Source organism: Sphaerodactylus townsendi, linkage group LG02 (genome assembly GCF_021028975.2).
Source record: "Sphaerodactylus townsendi isolate TG3544 linkage group LG02, MPM_Stown_v2.3, whole genome shotgun sequence".
Taxonomy (NCBI): domain Eukaryota; kingdom Metazoa; phylum Chordata; class Lepidosauria; order Squamata; family Sphaerodactylidae; genus Sphaerodactylus; species Sphaerodactylus townsendi.
The window spans coordinates 22,814,889-22,833,709 of NC_059426.1; the positions used below are offsets into that span (position 1 = coordinate 22,814,889).

Genomic DNA, 18,821 nt, shown 5'->3' on the forward strand with positions numbered 1-18,821 from the left:
TGAAGAAGTGTTTCCTTTTATTAGTCCTAATTCTTCCCCCCAGCATGTTCAATGAATGCCCCCTGGTTCTAGTATTGTGAGAAAGAGAGAAACACCAAAGGATGGGATTTTACTGAAACGAAGACTTTATTATTGACTAATTTATAGGGTTTGTCAGTGATCTGATTACCATTTTAACCATTTTCTGCTGAGCAGGGAGCATATAACCAGTAGGGGGTGGGTGGGTAGGTATAGAAGTCAATTGGGCTGTGTCAGAATGTGCGTGCATCAAAAGACAATTGCAGTGTACTGTGTGATTAGTAAGAAATACCTTGTGAAAACCCATGAACAGACTGATGAGCTATCAAATTGAACATCAAATAATCAAGTCTTGATTAGCAACTTGAGGGTGTTTGAATGGAGAATCAAATCCAGTTCTCCAGATTCAAGTCCACCTCTGTTAACCACTATATCGTGTTGGCTCTTAATACCGTGCTACCTCTCAACTGTACACTTTTTACTGTATAATCTCAGCTATGCTGTAAATAATATGGAATTACCAAGAGCATGCTGTAAAGATTAGCAATTTGCTCCCTTCAAGGTTCAGCGTCAGCATGCTAAGCAACACCCAGATTTCAACATATGTGCATATGGTGAACTAGAGTTATTTCCTCATTCCTCCACAAGCCTGTATGGGCTAGTTACAGTTCCCTCAAAACTCTCTCAGCCCCACCTACCTCACAAGGTGACTGTTGTGGGGAGAGGAAGGGAAAGGAGTTTGCAAGCCTCTTTTAGCCTCCTTAAAAGGTAGAGAAAAGTGGGGTTTAAAAACCAACTCTTCTTCTTCTGTGAGCATCTTCCAGCTTGTTTTACCATCACAGGTCTAGTGTCGGTTCTGTGGGCTGCAATGGGAAGAACTTGACGTTAGTCCAGTAATGGAGTTGTGCGCAGGGCAGCTTACTCCATCACTATTTCATGTTCTACTGAAATGTTAAAAAAAAAAAGTTGTTTGCTGTGGCTCGTGCTCATTAAAGAGTAACAGAGAAGAAAGAAGTGTCTGGCTAATCCTCTGACCAATGAAATCTCCAAAAGAGTCCCCCTCCTTTCACACTGGTTGAATTAAGGAGGAGGCTGTGCTCGTGAGTGAATAAAGGGAAGGTCTGACTAGGCATCAACCTTGCAATTCTGTTAGGGACCTGCTGGTTGCAGTACACACTAAAACCTATTTAAGAAAGGAAAAGTGTGGGATGAAGCATAAGTGAATTCCTCCTGATAGTCTAGCTAGCAGCTTGAGGCCTGGGCTACCTGATCAAATCCCTCATTCTCTGTTGGGGGGGGGGCATATTTTAATGCTATTTTATTGGCGTAGTGGCTAAGAGCAGTGGCTAAAGAGCAGGTGCACTCTGATCTGGAGGAACCGGGTTTGATTCCCAGCTCTGCCGCTTGAGTTGTGGAGGCTTATCTGGGGAATTCAGATTAGCCTGTACACTCCCACACACGCCAGCTGGGTGACCTTGGGCTAGTCACAGCTTTTCGGAGCTCTCTCAGCCCCACCCACCTCACAGGGTGTTTGTTGTGAGGGGGGAAGGGCAAGGAGATTGTAAGCCCCTTTGAGTCTCCTACAGGAGAGAAAGGGGGGATATAAATCCAAACTCTTCTTCTTCTTCTTTAATTGTTATATTCTATTTGTAATGTTTTTATTGTGGTTTTTATTGGTTTTAATCTGTGCAAGCTGCCTAGAGACTCTGGTATGAAGTGGGGTGTAAATATTTATAAATAAATAAATAAAAACAAGGGCTGAAAAGGTCATTTTAAAGTTGTCCCCTCAGGTTCTCATTAGAATTCAATGACAACCTCTGTGTCAATTTTTTTTTTTACTTTGATGAATTCTTTAGAATGATTTTTAAAAGACGTTATTTATTACTGACATCTCCAAGCAATGAATTTGGTCTCTCGGGGATAATACTTGTTCTGTTCACTGAATTGACAGAACACTGACAGAACATAGTGCGAAATAGCACACTGCTTCCACTGAATGATAAGTAATTTGAAATATCAATTTCCATAGTGCATGACTTCACAGGGCAACACAGCTTTGCTCACTGTCCCAGTGATGTTTTTGCTTTTCTTCAGACATTAAAAGCAGCATCAACCGGTTTTTATTGCAAAAAAAAAATTCTTATAGTTTTAGGATAATTTTTGAAAGGCTGTTGTTCCTGGTGATTTTTTTATTATTAACAGGTTTGTTAGAAGAGTTCCAATGGAGCTAGTGTGGTGTAGTGGTTAAGAGCAGGTGGACTCTAATTTGGAGAACCAGGTTGGATTCCCCACTCCTCCACGTGAATGGTGGACTTTTATCTGGTGAACTGGATTTGTTTCCCCACTCTTCCACTTGTAGTCTGCTTGGTGACCGGTTGTGCTCGCAGCTGGCAGTCACTTCTGCCCTCCCCTCCGGGCAGAGATGTAGCTGAGAAAAATGGAGCCCGGTGCCAAATCTGAGTTTTGCGCCCCCCCTCGATGGGTGGCCACTGTGATGCTGGAATTCTCCCCCAAGCAGCATCACTTTCAATGGTGTTTAAACTAGGGAGCCCAGATTCTCCTTTTAAATCCACCTTAAAGGGAGAATCTGGGGTTCCCAGTTAAAACAACATTGAAAGTGATGCTGTTTGGGGGTGGATTCTCCCCCACCCTGAAACAGCATCACTTTCAATGTTTAAACTGGGGACCTCAGATTCTCCCTTTAAGTCCATGACGAAGGGGGTGGATTTAAATGGAGAATCTGAGAAAATATGGGAGGTGCCTGCTGTCAGGGGTGCAATTGTTAAGCTAGCAGCACCAAACTTTCAGGGTATCTTTAGGAGACTCTCCTGATGATACCACCCATGTTTGGTGAAGTTTGCTAAAGGGGTTCCAAAGTTATGGACCCTCAAAAGTGTAGCCCCCATCTTCAATTATCTCCCATTAGAAACAATGGGGATACCCCCCTTTTGGGAGTCCATAACCTTGGACCCTCGGAATCAAACTTCACCAAACCTGGGTGGTATCAGAAGAAGACTATTCTGATTATACCACCTTGGTTTAGTGAAGTTTGGTTCAGGGTGTTCAAAGTTATAGACCCTCAAAGCTGTAGCCCCCATCTCCTATTAGCTCCCATTGGAAACAATGGGGGATGGGGTACCCCCTTTGAATGTCTATAACTTTGGACCCCCTGAACCAAACCTCACCAAAACTGGGTGGTATCATCAGGAGAGTCTCCCAACAAATCCCTGAAATTGTGGTGCTGCTAGCCCAGGGGTAGGGAACCTGCGGCTCTCCAGATGTTCAGGAACTACAATTCCCATCAGCCCCTACCAGCATGGCCAATTGGCCATGCTGACAGAGGCTGATGGAGCTGATGGGAGTGAGTTTATCTGAACTAAAAGCTGCGCCCCCTACAGGCCATAAACTGAAAAAACACTAAAAATACAAGAAAGCCACAAACGGGGTGGTGCTTCAGACATGTATTGGTGGGGTTGAACCCGGGAAGCCCCCCCTTACTTGCGTCCTTGCCTCGAGTCAATCTGCCTTTGGTGACCCTGGTTTTCTTTACAGATATCCCTTCCATGGCCCGACTCTCCACACTGTGGCCTTGCTATATTGAGTGCTGGCATAAGAAACTCATTGGGAATTTTTGGGTTGTTTTGTTGAAGCTCCAGATAACACACAAAGGCCAGAAGATGCAGAATAGGCTTCGAAACTCAGAAATAAATAAAATATGTATGATATTGTATAATAGCAACATATTTTATGTTTAATACCATAAATATACACAATTTCTTAGGGGGCGTTGTCAGGACATTAGCAGTGGTGGGATCCAAAAATTTTAGTAACAGATTCCCATGGTGGTGGGATTCAAACTGTGGCGTAGTGCCAATGGGGCGGGGCAGGGCAAGACGGGGGCGTGGTCGGGCATTCTGGGGGCGGGGCATTCCTGGGCGAGGCTGTGGCAAGGACGCAGCCGCTGCGCTGGTCCTTGGGAGGGGAAACGAATACACGCAGGCGTAGGCTGCCATGCACACCGGTGCACCTCCTGCTAGACTGCTTCAAGTTCTGCGTGCTACTGCTGAGAGGAGGAGCGTAACTAAGGCAAAAATCACGTGGCAAAATCACCAATTAGTAACCCCCTCTCGGCACACACAAATAGTTAGTAACCTACTCTTGGGAACCTGTGAGAACCTGCTGGATCCCACTTCTGGACATTAGGAATGTATATAGAAATATGAGTTTTTAAACCCATACCTTCTATTTACTATTTGAGAAATGGGTTCAGCTGAGCAAACCCTGAGATGCTGGTCATTTGAATTCTGCAAAAAGCAGCAGGCCTTTTGCTTTGATGTGTAAAAATTGGCATGCAGGTAGAGAACTTCTTCCTACATTAAAGAAATCCACAGCCCCATCCTAAGACCCTGAATGCTTGTGGGGTGGAGCTATGAACTGGTGTCCAAGGCCTGCCCAGCAAAGGAGAAGAAAAATTTCTGAAACATGTTGCCGGGGTTCATGCAGCCCAGCAGCACCACCAGTGTCCATGGAAACCCCTCTGACGCCTACCAATCATTGCACAATCCCTTGTGACAGGGAGAGAAGCAGAGGGTGCTAGTGAGGCCACACCTCCCGGTATCAACCTCCTGCCCACCAAGCACAGAAGGCCAAATTATCCCTCCAGCACTGGGGTTTCAGTGGGTGGAGCATCTTTTTGCCAGGCAGGTGAGTTACAGACCCCCAAGCAACGCAACAGAGAGAAACACAAGCGCACAATCACAGGAGGCCTGGGCTCAGGCCCTAGTAAGTATTTTGGTTTATGCTCCGCCTCATCTACCATCTCCCTTATGTGGCATTGCCAGTATCAAGGTAGGACTTGGAGGTAACCTGGAATTGCAATGGATTAGTTTCCATCTGTAAAACAGCTCCTTTGAGAGGTAGACTCGAAACCTTTCTACCCTGCCTTCCCCTTGTGAGCAGCCCACAAGGGTTATAGGATTTCTAATATCAAAAATCCTATACGTCTAATACCAAAAATCCTATACGTCTGTGCAAGATGCAACCATAAGCTCTGAAGCGAGGGGACATGTAGCCCTCATCACCCCTTGGCTATGAGAATTGCCAGATGGCCCACAATCTAGGAATGTCCAGCCAGGGAAGGAGACCCCTTTGCAGGGGCGTACCTAGGCAAACTGGGGCCCGGGGACAAAACCTGACTTTGGTCCCCCCCCCCCCCCCCGGCGTATGGGCGGCCACCCTTCCCCACCATGACCAAACAATAATTTTTTGTACCAGCTCACAAAACACCTCCCATTCCCATCAAAACATACATGGCTCTCTACCCACCAACTCTTTTCCTAATTTCCTAATCACAACAACCCTATGAGGTAGGTTGTTAGCCTGAGAAACAAGTCCAAGCCAGTGCAAGTGGGTATTAAGCATGTAAATCTCACAAATCACCCCCAGCAAAACATTTACCAAACAAATGTCACATCATCTCTCACAAAACACCTCCAGTGGAATCCACCTCCAAACAGCATCACTTTCAATGGTGTTTAAACTAGGGAGCTCAGATTCTTCTTTTAAATCCACCTTAAATGGAGAATCTGGGGTCCCCGGTTAAAACAAAATTGAAAGTGATGCTGTTTGGGGGTGGATTCTCCCCCACCCTGAAACAGCATCACTTTTTGAGGGTTGGAGATTCAGATGAAACAAATAGCAGATTTGGCTGGAACCTGGGCAAATTTGGACAAAAATTGTCCGATTATGTCCTGCCCAAATATGAACAAATCTTGCGAATCACCAAAGGTATTTAAGGGGTTTTTGAAGGGAGGTATTTTTTTTTGGTGTTTTTTTCGGCCCTGCAGGGAGCTGCAATTTTAAAGCTAGCTTGGCACCATGATTTCCAAGAGCATCATCCAAGGGACTGCCCTGGTAATTACCACCCGAGTGATTTTGGCGATGTTTTGGTTCAGGGGCAGCAAAGTTATGGACAGCCCAAATGGAATGCCCCCCATCCCCATTATTGTTTCCAATAGGGAGCTACAACCCTGAAGATGGGGGCTACCCATTTCGAGGGACCATAACTTTGGTCCCACCTGAACATAACTTCACTACTAAACTTGGGTGGAATCTATAGAATAGTTAACAGATGATACCCTGAAATTTTTGGTGTCACTAGCTTTAAAAATCGATCCCCTTCCAGGCACCCAAAGAAATTTGCCCAAAAGATTCTTTTGTTTTTGTAGTGACTTTAGCTTCATTGTAGTAGCTAATGGCAGGGAATTTCTGAGGGCAAGGCTGCACATTTTTTTGAAGATAGAGAGCCAGACTTTCAAAGGGTGGCTCCAAGAGGTTTTTTGAGTAATAGCACCCAAGCTTGGTGAGGCTTTGCTTTTGGAAGCGAGGGTGAGGGGTTGAAGAGGAGTTCTGAAGAGAACTCCGCTCACAGGCTTTCATGTGTACAGGGCGGGGAGAACAAAATAAGCCTTTTGGGGGCCCATAAATTGAACTCCAGAAGCAAAGGTCTCCAAACCTGGATGCCCCTATTACCAGGAGGAGGCCCTCCTGGAGAACCACCCTGAAAGTCTGGTGCCTCTATCTTCAAAAATGTGCGAAGCCTGCCTACACACTCCAGAAATTCCCCATTGGCTACAATGGAGCAAAGTCACTTTGCACAAAACAAAGAATCCTGGGCAAAATTTCTTGGGGTGCCTGGAAGGGGTATTTTTTAAAGCTAGTGACACCACATTTTACTGAGGAGTATCATCTGTTAAACTATTATTATGATGCCCACCCAAGTTTACTGGTGAAGTCTCATGTTCAGGGGGGCCAAAGTTATGGTCCCTCAGATGGGTAGCCCCCATCTCAGGTTAGCTCCCATTGAAAACAATGGGGATGGGGGCATTCCATTTGGGCGTCCATAACTTTGCTGCCCCGAACCAAACATCACCAAATTTGGGTGATATCATCAGGAACAAGTCTCTGGACTGGGTACCCTGAAATTTACCCTGGTGCCGCTATTGCCTTAAAAATGCGCCCCCTGACGACGGAGCAGATGAAAAAACACTTAAAATTTAAAAAGACACAAACGACCACCATATGGGAAATGTTGGCCACGTGACCCGGAAATGGGGCGCCGAGAGGAACATGGGGTTTATTCCCCCTGTCCCTAGGCAGGAATGCCAGTGCCCCTTTGTCTGTAAATCACACCTAGAAGATTCCCCTTTGATAAGCAAGTAATTCACAAAGTATTTGCAATAAACTTCTCTGTCTGGCAATCTGAAATGCAAAGTACCCTAAGGAATGCTGCCATCAGGAATGCAAGGGTGTAAAATGCTAATATTGTGTTTCTTTGTTGTGAGAACACTTTGCCTGTTTGTGAACATTTGGGATACTTGATGTATTTGACGTAATCATAAGTCTTTTGAAGTGTAGATGCTTTCTCCCTTTGATGTACTCTGCTGAAACCTCTTATCAACCCCGGTCTTGGGCCAGTTGAGCCACGGCTCTCCTGGTGCTGACAAACTCTGCTGGTTTTGAATAAACTTTGTTTAATCCTTACTGGCTTTGGCTTATTAGCTGGAAAGTCTGCTCTAGCTCTCTGCAATTCCTCTGGCTTGAGGAATTGGGAATTCCTTGCTCCTTGACTTAGGAGACTGTAAGGGAATCTCCCAAACCCCTTGAGTTGCTAGCACCCTGGTTCCATCCCAAATTTCCAACCTGAAGTGTGCAGTCTTGTCTATTCAGAAGGGTTCATTGCCACTTTACCTCCTGTTCATCCCAGCAGCCCCTCCCTCCCCCTTCCCTTGCATGCCATCCCTCCCTCACTCCCCCCACTCCCCTTCCCTTGCATGCCACCCTTCCCATTCCCTCCCCTCCCCTTGCTATGGTGGGTGGGCCCATGTCAAGATGCCAGGGCCCCTCCTTCCCCTCTCTTACATGCCACTCCTCACTCACTCACTCTCCTCCGTCACTCCTCTTCCCTTGCATGGCACCCTCTGCCTCCCTCCCTCCACTAGGGTGGGTGGGCTATGTCCAGATGCCAGGCCCCTCCCCTCCCTTGCACGCTGTTTTGTTATGTGGGGGGGGGGGGCACCCGGCTTTTTCCTTGCATGCCACGCCTGTTCATCCCAGCAGCCGTTGGGTGCCAGTGTCAGATTTACATGTGCACTATACCCTGTTTCCCCTAATATAAGACATCCCCGAAAAATAAGACATAGTAAAGGTTTTGCTGAAGTGCGAAATATAAGGCATCCCCTGAAAGTAAGACATAGCAAAGTTTTTGTTTGGAAGCATGCCCGATGAACAGAACACAGAAAAATAAGACATCTCCTGAAAATAAGACATAGCGCATCTTTGGGAGCAAAAATTAATATAAGACACTGTCTTATATTCGGGGAAACATGGTAGTAGGAGGAGACCATTGTGGATTTGGGTGGGCATATCTCCTGACAAATCCAAAGCCCCTAGGACGGGCCCTAAATCTAAACTAACCTCTTTCAAGAGCCAGAAATACAAGCTCCAAGGAGCACTTCTGTTGTGATCCTGTTTGTACATCAGCATTACCTCTTTATTTTACTTTGCTTGTGTCTCTGTGCCCCACATCTGCCTGGGAGAAGCCTTTTTTCATAGCCAACCGAGAAAGGCATCTTTTCAGAGTCGAAGGCGGCTGAGTGGAAGAAGGAGATGGAAGAACAGGACCTAGAAGGAATGGGACGTGGCAAGAGAGCAAGGAAAGGCCCCTGTCCCATCCAAGCTGGGAGTGGTGTTGAATTCCGGGAGAGAGCTGTGCTGGAGATCTGGAATCAAGAGCCCCTGAACGTAGAAGTACTTTGCCGACATTTCCGGCAGTACAGCTACCATGACGCTGATGTGCCCCGAGAAGTTTTCAGCCAGCTGCATGGACTTTGCAACCAGTGGTTGAAGCCAGAGAGGCACTCCAAGAAGCAGATCCTGGACCTGGTGATCCTGGAGCAGTTCCTGACCATCCTGCCCCCAGAAATGCAGCACTGGGTTAGAGGGTGCGGTCCGGAGACCAGTTCCCAAGCGGTGGCCCTGGCAGAGGGCTTCCTCCTGAGTCAAGCCGAGGAGAAGAGGCAGGCAGAACAGGTGAGGGCTTTTCTTTCCGCTTCTTCTAGGGAATTTCTCATCCCTCCAGATAATTCCCCAGGGTTGAAGGAAAACCCTACTAGGTCTGCTAATGGATAGGTGCAGAGTCTGGGATTGGGGCAGGATGCATTTCTCAGTGTCTTCCATTCTGTCACTTACCTGTCTCCCTCGCTGTTACTTCAGGGGTGGGGTGCACCCATGAAGATCAAAACTACGTTCTCTGAGAGGGAAAGAGCTCCGTTGGAGGAAGGGCAGCATGACCAGGAACTTGCCCAAAATGCCATCTTACACGGTAAGGACTCATTGTTCCAGGACGGGATTGGAACACCCAGTGAATTTTATGTGTAGAGTTCTGATCAGGAAAAAAAGTAAAATGCTTCTTCACATAACATGTGACACTCGTTGTTCAGCATTTGTGATGCCCATAAAAGGGTTACAATATTGTAACGTGGGTTACAATATTCACATCGCTCCTTCTTTATTTAGAGGGACTCAAGGTGGCTCCGCAGAAAAAATCTCTACCAAGCTCTTCAGTGTTGTGAATAAGCAGAACCCCTACCACAACTTATCAGAAAGTTTTACAGATCTTTTTGAGCGTACATGGAGCAAGGTTTCACAGCCCTAGGAACAGGGGTGCATAAAGAATGATTTATGCAGCAAACAGCATAGGAAGTGGGAGCTAATACTTTTTCTTCCATTTTTCCCTCCCCCACAGACAGTGAAGAGAGAGCATTGATTCCTTCTGCTTGTGGAGGTGTGAAAACAGCTGCTGCATCTCCAGTCCAGGTAGGAGAGATGAGCAAGGGACAGCCTGGTTCCCCCTCCCATTCTCAGGCAAGATTTTCTCCTGCAGTTGGTGCTGAGGGGCAAGAGGCTGTAAATGCCACTCCTGATACTTAATCTGAGCTCTCCATAATGCAGCCTCCCAGAATGCCCCTTTTCAGCATCCTGTCTCTGCCTGACACGACCTCTGATGGGGGAATCTGCTTTTTCTTTCAGTCTCTGGTTTCCTTTGGAGAGGTGGCCGTGTATTTCAGAGAGGCAGAGTGGGCATTGCTGGATCCAGACCAAAGAGCTCTCTACGAGGGCGTGATGCTGGACAACTACGAGAGTGTGGCCTCTCTGGGTAAGGAACTTTCATAGGTGTACATTTCTACCTTTGGGATGAGGCCTGAATCAAAATCCTGAACAGCAATACATTGTATTGACGCCTGGTCCATTACTTGCTTCCTTTTGGAGGCCTCGAGGTGGTGAGATGGCAGCGAAAGCAATATTCAGCATGACCAAGTAGAGCGACTCAAGCCACCTGGTTTGCCCAGGACAACAGAGGGCAGTGTTGTGACTGAATGAATGATTTATAACGGTCATAGACCAGCATTAAAAAAATTATATACATTACTTCGTCGATAAAATACTTATATATACTTTTGATATACCCTCTGCTATTATAAACCAACCAAGTCAGTAATATGTATGGGTGCATGAATATAGCCTCAGATATTATTCAGATCTTTAAAAGGAATAAACATAAAATAAATCAAAACACCAAAACAGAACATCATCCTTCACATATCCAGCATTTCTTTAGTCATCTTAATATACTAATAGACCTTTTATGGTTGTTTTTAAATTAAAATATCTAAAAAATACAATTTTATTATGCATCGCTCATAGATTTAAGATCGATCATGAACTTAATAATATTAAAACCTTGTATATATATTTCCGTATTACCAAAAAAATTAAACCATAAATATAATTTCTAGCAGCTTTCTTGATATATATTTCCCATTCAAATTTGGCAACCTTGACAGTAATTTTATGATTCTTATCCACCAAAATGAGAGAGAATACTCCTATCTCTCCCTTGGAAGTATGCAATGATATTGTTCCACAATGATTCTCTAATATTGTTATAAAGTTTACAATCAAGGAGAATATGCCCCAATGACTCAATATTCCCATCTCCACAAGGACAGACACATTCTTTTACAGGAAGTCTTCTATGTTTATTTTCAACTACAGCGATGGGGATGTACCTGGAATGTTCAGTATTTCCGGTTTTATCTATCTATATATAAAAAGCTAACAGTGAGTTTGTTAGTCACGCCCTAATGCCAAAACGCCTGGACCGAATGCCCCCAAACTTACACACACTGCCGCTCATGTATGTGAGCATATTTTCCTCACCTCCCCTCCCTCAGGTAATGCACCTGAGCCAGGTAAAACACTTTTTCCTGGTGCTTCATGGTGAAGGACATGAAGCTGCCTGTGTGTAACTGTCACCCTTAGAATGTTCGTGCCTTTAGAATGTCCACTCAGATGGCCAGATATGAGGAATGAAAACAGTATATAGGTAATAACTCAAGTGGAAGTGAAACACATACACACGTTGCTGTGTGAGACGTCAAGTGGGGTTCCCCCCCTCACATGAAGGTACCTTTCACTCTCTGTGCCTCACCCACTACTACCACACAACACACCTACTCTCATACACATTCAGCGGAGGGAGAGGGAAGGGACGGAGGGGACAGAGAGTGAGGGGTGGCATGCAAGGGAGGGGACCCAGCATCTGGATATGACCTACCCACCCTAGCAGAGGGAGAGGAAAGGGAGGTAGGGGGAGGGGTGCCATGCAAGGGAAGAGAAGTGAGGGAGGGGAGAGAGTGAGGGGTGGCATGCATGGGAGAGGAGGGAGGGGCCAGCCAGCCTAAATTCCTTGAATCTATATTATTTTTTAATTTAATTTTTAAAATTGTTCTTAAACAGTGCAATACAATTTATATTAACGTTATAAGAAAACAGAATTTTTGTTACAATTCAATACATAACCATTTATTACATCTATATATATAAAGCTAACAGTGAGTTTGTTAGTCACGCCCTAACACCGAAACGCCTGGACCGAATGCCCCCAAACTTGCACACGCCATCGCTCATGTATGTGAGCATGTTTTCCACACCTCCCCTCCCTCAGGTAACGCACCTGAGCCAGGTAAAACACTTTTTTCTTGGTGCTCCAGGAAACACGTATCCTCCTTTCTCTCTGGGTATGCTGCCACCACCCGATCATTTGAGGACTGCCCGCTGGGGAAGATCAGGATTTTCAAGCTTCCTTTCCAACTGCAAGGTCTCGGCCTCAGTTTCTCCTTGGTTCCCCTCTCCTGGGTTCCACAGGGTAGACTGGAGATCCTGGAGGAAAAGCTGCTCAGCCTTCCTCTATCTCCTGTTTAAATAGTGTGTCCAAGACAGTAGGAGCATAAGTGCTACAGAGAACTGTCCTCCACATCTAAGGTTTAAAAAGTATTTATTAAAAAGAAAATGATTACCATATGTCCATGGTGGCGAACCTATGGCACTCCAGATGTTCATGGAATACAATTCCCATCAGCCCCTGCCAGCATGGCCAATTGATCATGCTGGTAGGGGCTGATGGGAATTGTTGTCCATGAACATCTGGAGTGCCATAGGTTTGCCACCACTGCATATGTTTTAGCACAGCACTAGATTTAGCAAGGTTTTCCAAAGAAAAGGCGATATAAACACAAATCCTCTGTCCCTATTGCTAATACATACTCTACCTAAGAGAAGCAGGGTAGGTCCTTAAAGCTTAAAATGTTGCAATTTGCAAAGAACTCACATTACCTGGTTGAACACATGGCCCAGAAAATGACTGCTGCCTTCCACAGCTCAGGCATGAGGTCTGTGCTCCAGCAGAAGGAAGTAGAGAAGAGAGCGCTCGCCCCTCCACTCCAGCAATTTATCAGATCCCCAGACCCACCCTCCTTTGACCAGGTCAGGCTGGGTCAAGATATCATTTTCCCCTAGGTCAGGCAGTACTTCCTGATATTGTTCTCCAGGTCTATGGTGCCTGATTGGAGAAGGGGAGGCGGCAAGGAAAAGAAAAGGGAGGGGGGAAGGAGACATTTCTCCACATCGAGCAAGGAAAGGAATATGATTTGTAAGCTACTTTGAGGCTCATTAGGGTTGAGAAAAATGGGGAATAAAATTTTTTCTTCTACTTGTCCTCTTTAATCATCAATAACAGAGATTCAATAACAGAGATTAATCATCAATACCTGAGCAGTGTGGCAAGTCAAATGTGAATGGTGGAGGAATGTTTCCTTGCCACTTTGCCCTCTGGGATAAGGTGTGACCAGCAGCTCAGTTGTGAGGAAAAGTTCTGATAAAGGAAACATTCATTCATTAATTGGCAGTCCCTGATGGGTGGGTTGGCTTCTTGCCTAGTGCTGACTGGACCTTTTTCTTTCTTCCATCAGCACAAATAGATGAGATAGTTGGAGGATTCGAGGGATTCTCTGTGGGAAAAGCCAAGGATCAAGATTCCAGAGGAAAGTCTGAGGATGAAGACAGGCCACAGAGTCAGGAGGGAAGCCATGCAGACCAGAGAAGGGACAAGCCCATTCTGTCCCAAGGAGGAGGCTTTTGTGAAGTCCTAGTGCAAGAAGTGAGATCAACCACAACAAAAAAGAATGAAGGCATCCATGTAAACCAGAGACACCTCTCCAGGCAAAATGAAAACATGGCCTTTAGAAAGACCTTCAGTAAGAACATCAGTGTTATTTCCGAGAGGCAAATTCTGTCTAGAGAGAAACTGAACGATTGCATGAAATGCGCAAAGACCTCCAGTCAGAAATCAGCCCTTTCTTCACATCTAAGAATTGACTCAGGTGAGAAAGCGTATAAATCATTACTTTGCAAACCAAACCGTTCTGATGCACCGGGTTTTCATGTCTTTTTAAATTGTATATGAATGTACACTATAACATACAGCAGCAAAAAAGCCACTGAAGTGTTTTGTCTGTGGATGTAACTTTAAGGTGCTAACAGGATCCCTCTTTTTATTCCAGTAAGAGATGAGCAGTTGATTGAGGTCAATGAGCAAGTGAAGAATGGAGATTTGAAAGGAAACTTCAGGAATCAAAGCAAACTGGAAAAGCAGACAGGAAGTCACATGGCTGAGAAGAGGGATGAATCCATTTCCGGCCAAGGACAGGATTGCCATGAAGTAATCCACACACTAGAGGAAACATATAAGTGTTTGGAATGTAGAAGGAACTTCTCAGATCACAGCCAATATGCAATTCATTTGCAAATACACAGTGGAAAGAAGACCCATCAATGTTTGGAGTGTGGCATGATTTTCATTTGCAGAGCAAAGCTCCTGAGGCATCAAAGAACACATCAAGGAGAGAAACCTTCTACTTCCTCAGACTGTGGCAAGAGCTTTTCACAAAAGTCAGATTTTTTTCAACACCAAAGGACTCATTCAGGAAAGAAGGCGTTAATGTGTTTAGAGAGGAAAATGACCTTTTCTGGTAGAAGAAAGGGTAATATACATATTCCAAAACACAGTATAATGAGAGCACAAAAATGCTATCAATGTGGAAAGGTCTTCAGCTGCAGATCAAAGCTCCTTGTGCACCAAAGAACCCACACAGGAGAGAAACCTTTTGAATGTTTCGAGTGTGGAAAGCGATTCAGTCATAGTAGCACTCTTCAATGGCATCAAACAACTCACACAAATGAGAGACCTTTTCAGTGCTCAGAGTGTGGAAAGAGATTCAGTCAAAGTGGCACTCTTCAACGGCATCAAAGAACTCACACAAAGGAGAGACCTTTTGAATGTTTCGAGTGTGGAAAGAGATTCAGTCAGAATGGCACTCTTCAACAGCATCAAAGTATTCACACTAAGGAGAGACCATTTGAATGCTCAGAATGTCGAAAGAGATTCAATGACAGGAGCTCTCTTCAACGGCATCAAAGAACTCACACAAAGGAGAGACCTTTTGAATGTTTCGAGTGTGGAAAACGATTCAGTCATAGTAGCACTCTTCAACGGCATCAAACAACTCACACAAAGGAGAGACCTTTTGAATGTTTCGAGTGTGGAAAGAGATTCAGTCAGAGTAGCACTCTTCAACGGCATCAAAGTATTCACACAAATGAGAGACCTTTTGAATGCTCAAAGTGTGGAAAGAGATTCAGTGACAGGAGCCATCTTCAACGGCATCAAAGAACTCACACAGATGAGAGGACTTTTCAGTGCTCAGAGTGTGGAAAGAGATTCATTGACAGTGGCGATCTTGAACATCATAAAAAAACTCACACAAATGAGAGACCTTTTGAATGTTTCGAGTGTGGAAAGAGATTCAATCGGAGTAGCCGTCTTCAAGAGCATCAAAGAATTCACACAAATGAGAGACCTTTTGAATGTCTCGAGTGTGGAAAGAGATTCAGTCGGAGTAGCAATCTTCAACGGCATCAAAAAACTCACACAAAGGAGAGACCTTTTGAATGTTTCGAGTGTGGAAAGAGATTCAGTCGGAGTAGCACTCTTCAACAGCATCAAAAAACTCACACAAAGGAGAGACCTTTTGAATGTTTTGAGTGTGGAAAACGATTCAGTCATAGTAGCACTCTTCAACGGCATCAAAGAACTCACACAAATGAGAGACCTTTTGAATGTTTTGAGTGTGGAAAGAGATTCAGTCAGAGTAGCACTCTTCAACGACATCAAAGAGTTCACACAAATGAGAGACCCTTTGAATGCCCAGAGTGTGGAAAGAGATTCAGTCGGAGTAGCAATCTTCAACAGCATCAAAGAATTCACACAAATGAGAGACCTTTAGAGTGATCTGAGAGTGAAAGGAAACTCAATCAGAGTGGTGCTCTTCAAAAACATCAAAGAACACAGAGAAGACCCCTGATATGCGCTTGGAATGTGGAAAGAGATTCAGTCAGAGGAGTGCTGTTCAGCAGCATCGAAAGATCCACACAGGGGAGAAACCTTTTGTGTGCTCAAAAAATGGAAAGACATTGAAGATGAGAAATGTAAACAAAGAACAAAAGATTATATTTTAATTAGAAAGCGAAGAGGAAATATTTTACTTTATGTCACTTTATATGTAGTGTATAACTTTTATAGATTTTTTCTGTTCCTCGCCTCCTTTTTTCTTTTTCTTTCTCTTTTTTTGATAAAAAAATTCTGTTTTTTCACTATTGAATCAGAAATTGTAACTTGTTTCATGTTTTCTCTTTTTTCGTACAAACATTTATAGATACATGTGAGAAATGGTTATGTATTGAATTGTAACAAAAATTCTGTTTTCTTATAACATTAATATAAATTGTATTGCACTGTTTAAGAATAATTTAAAAAATTAAATTAAAAATATGGAAAGTGGTTTAGTCAGTTTAGCAATCTGGCCCAACCCCTAAGAACCCAGGCACAGGAAAAAACTTTTTGAGTGCTCAGTGAACCCAGACAGAAAAAAACTTTTCTGCCGCTCAGCTGAGGCACCTCAATTTGATCCCCCATCATCTTATGGTTTTTTTTAAAGAGCACTGCATATAAATCCTGAAGTACAATGGGCATATCTTCGGGATAGATTTGAGTGCCCATCAGGGTGGGGGGAGCTCTATCAACCCCAAAGCGCTGAAAGCCACTAAAGTTGAGTTCTGCAGTCTGCAGAGGGAGAAGCTTTTGTTTGTGCCAAAGAAACAGGACTCATTGAAAGCCTCACCAATTTAGCCCTCTCTGAACTGCAATCTTTCGAAAGGTGGAATATTATAGAGGCCGAAACAACCTCTCTGGGTCTCTCCTTAGAAGCCTTCTTTATGCAATCTGCAAATGAAATCTGGCTATCCCTGAAAAGGAGGCTATTGGACCAGGAATACCAGTTGCTGCTGAGTGCAGCCAGGACATCTTGTTCCCCTTTGCACTTTGGAATCTATCCTGAAATTAGCCTCACACCTAAATATCTATCCCAACTGTGGGAGACCAGACAGAAATGGATCATTACTTGAGCTAGATGTAGTGTATTCCCCTCTGCCGTTCTTACAGGCCAACAGTTGAATATTCTGCTTTAAGACAGAACCCGTGCATACTGTCAGGATATGGTTGAGACCTTTCAGCATATTATATTTACTTGTCCGAGGTATGCGTTATCTATTGTTGTTGTTGTTGTTGTTGCTGTTAATAATAATAATAATAATAATAATAATAATAATAATAATAATAATAATAATAATAATAATAATAATAATAATAATAATAATAATAATAATAATAATAATGGCGCTGGGCGGTGTACAACAGAACAACTAGAACAATAAGATACAATAAATACTTAATAAATTAAATTAATTAAAATACATAACTTAAAACTTAGTAGAACGTAGCAGCATTACATATCCAGTAGGGATCTAGTCTTTCCCTACTTGTCCCAGCTCTAGGGGGGAAAATAAATTGTTCTGAGCATATAAAGACTATTCACCTGTTGAATAACAGCGATGGTGGGATAACTGGAAAAATCGCTGAATTTTTGTTAGAAGTGCTCTAGTCTGGGACATAATGGAAGCTTTATCACCCTTCTCAGCCTTAAGCAATTTGTCCAGACTTTAAGTCTTCTTTTAAGACCTGGTCAGATTTCCACTTATATTCCGTTTTATTTTTTAGTGATATGCCTAATAAAGGTCAGTTGAAGTTGAAATCGAGGCAAGGGAGGAAGGAGGAGGGGTGTGGGGTAATTTTCTGCCCCCCACGTGACCCCAATGGTGTCCACCCGGGGTGACTGTCCCCACCCTGTCCCATGGCATCTACATCACTGGTAGCGTCCAAAGCCCTTCTGAAGAACTCTGTTTGCACAACATGCAGGAACACAGCAATAAGGAAACATTCCCAACAGTCTCTGGAAGGCTAATTGATAGAACTGGAGGAACCAGTACAAAAGCAGAGCTACCAGAGGCCAGCCCCAACCACCTTTCAAGAGGGAATAACCAGTAGGTGTTTGCCCAAGGAATGGATCTCTAGCATGGGCTGATACTGGGAGAGAACTTCATGTAGATATGTGTGTCCTGATCCATGGAGGACTTAAAGGTAAGAACCAGCCCTTTGTGTTGGACTTGGAAATAAATCAGCAAATAAGGCAGAACTGAATAGGCCCTGCAGGCACATTTGGAGCTCTGACATGGTATAGTGGATGCAACAACATTTTTTTGTCACAAAATGATTGCCGAGGGAGGAGGAGCCAGCCAGGAAAAGACTGCCACAGCTTAACTTTAATAATGCAGTATAGATCCTTGTACTGTGGTGACGGCTACTGCCAAAGCAACATTTCTTTAAAAATCTGCACAGCCAATCAAATATCCAATTATCAGCCAGAAGTCCTACAAACTAGTGACACTGGAAACATGGACACATTGTCAGCAGGTTGAAAGCATGTACCACCTTTCTTTCTTTCTTTCTTTCTTTCTTTCTTTCTTTCTTTCTTTCTTTCTTTCTTTCTTTCTTTCTTTCTTTCTTTCTTTCTTTCAGAACTACATGGATCATATTTGTTCTGCTTCTGAGCCACAATGTAGCAAAGAGTGTTCTGATAAGTGCTGCCAGCTGCCGATTGGAAAACACATGATTTGGAGGGTGGAGCCGGAGCCTGAGTAGGACCGAGGTTTGGGAAGGGACTTCAATAATGCCACGGAATCCACTTTCCGAAATGGCCATTTTCTCCAGGTAAACTGATCTCTATTATTTGGAGATCACTCATAATCCTAGGAGAACCCCAGTCTTGTGGATCACCCCCTGAAGCAATCACTCCACACCTGTTTCTCTGCCATGAGAAACAGCCATAATTCAAAACAAAAGTGCCTATGTTTGTTTGTTTGTTTAGATTTATTCCTTGCCCTTTACAACA

General features: G+C 44.1%; 1 protein-coding gene across 1 annotated transcript; it reads left to right on the forward strand.

Annotated features, from left to right (window-relative positions):
* Positions 1-1,106: 1,106 nt before the first annotated feature.
* LOC125426210 (zinc finger protein 24-like) lies at positions 1,107-9,207 on the forward strand. Its single transcript, XM_048484467.1, has 2 exons — positions 1,107-1,112; positions 8,686-9,207. The coding sequence occupies exon 2, from the start codon at positions 8,686-8,688 to the stop codon at positions 9,205-9,207; it is 522 nt and encodes a 173-aa protein (XP_048340424.1). The 5' UTR covers positions 1,107-1,112.
* Positions 9,208-18,821: the final 9,614 nt, after the last annotated feature.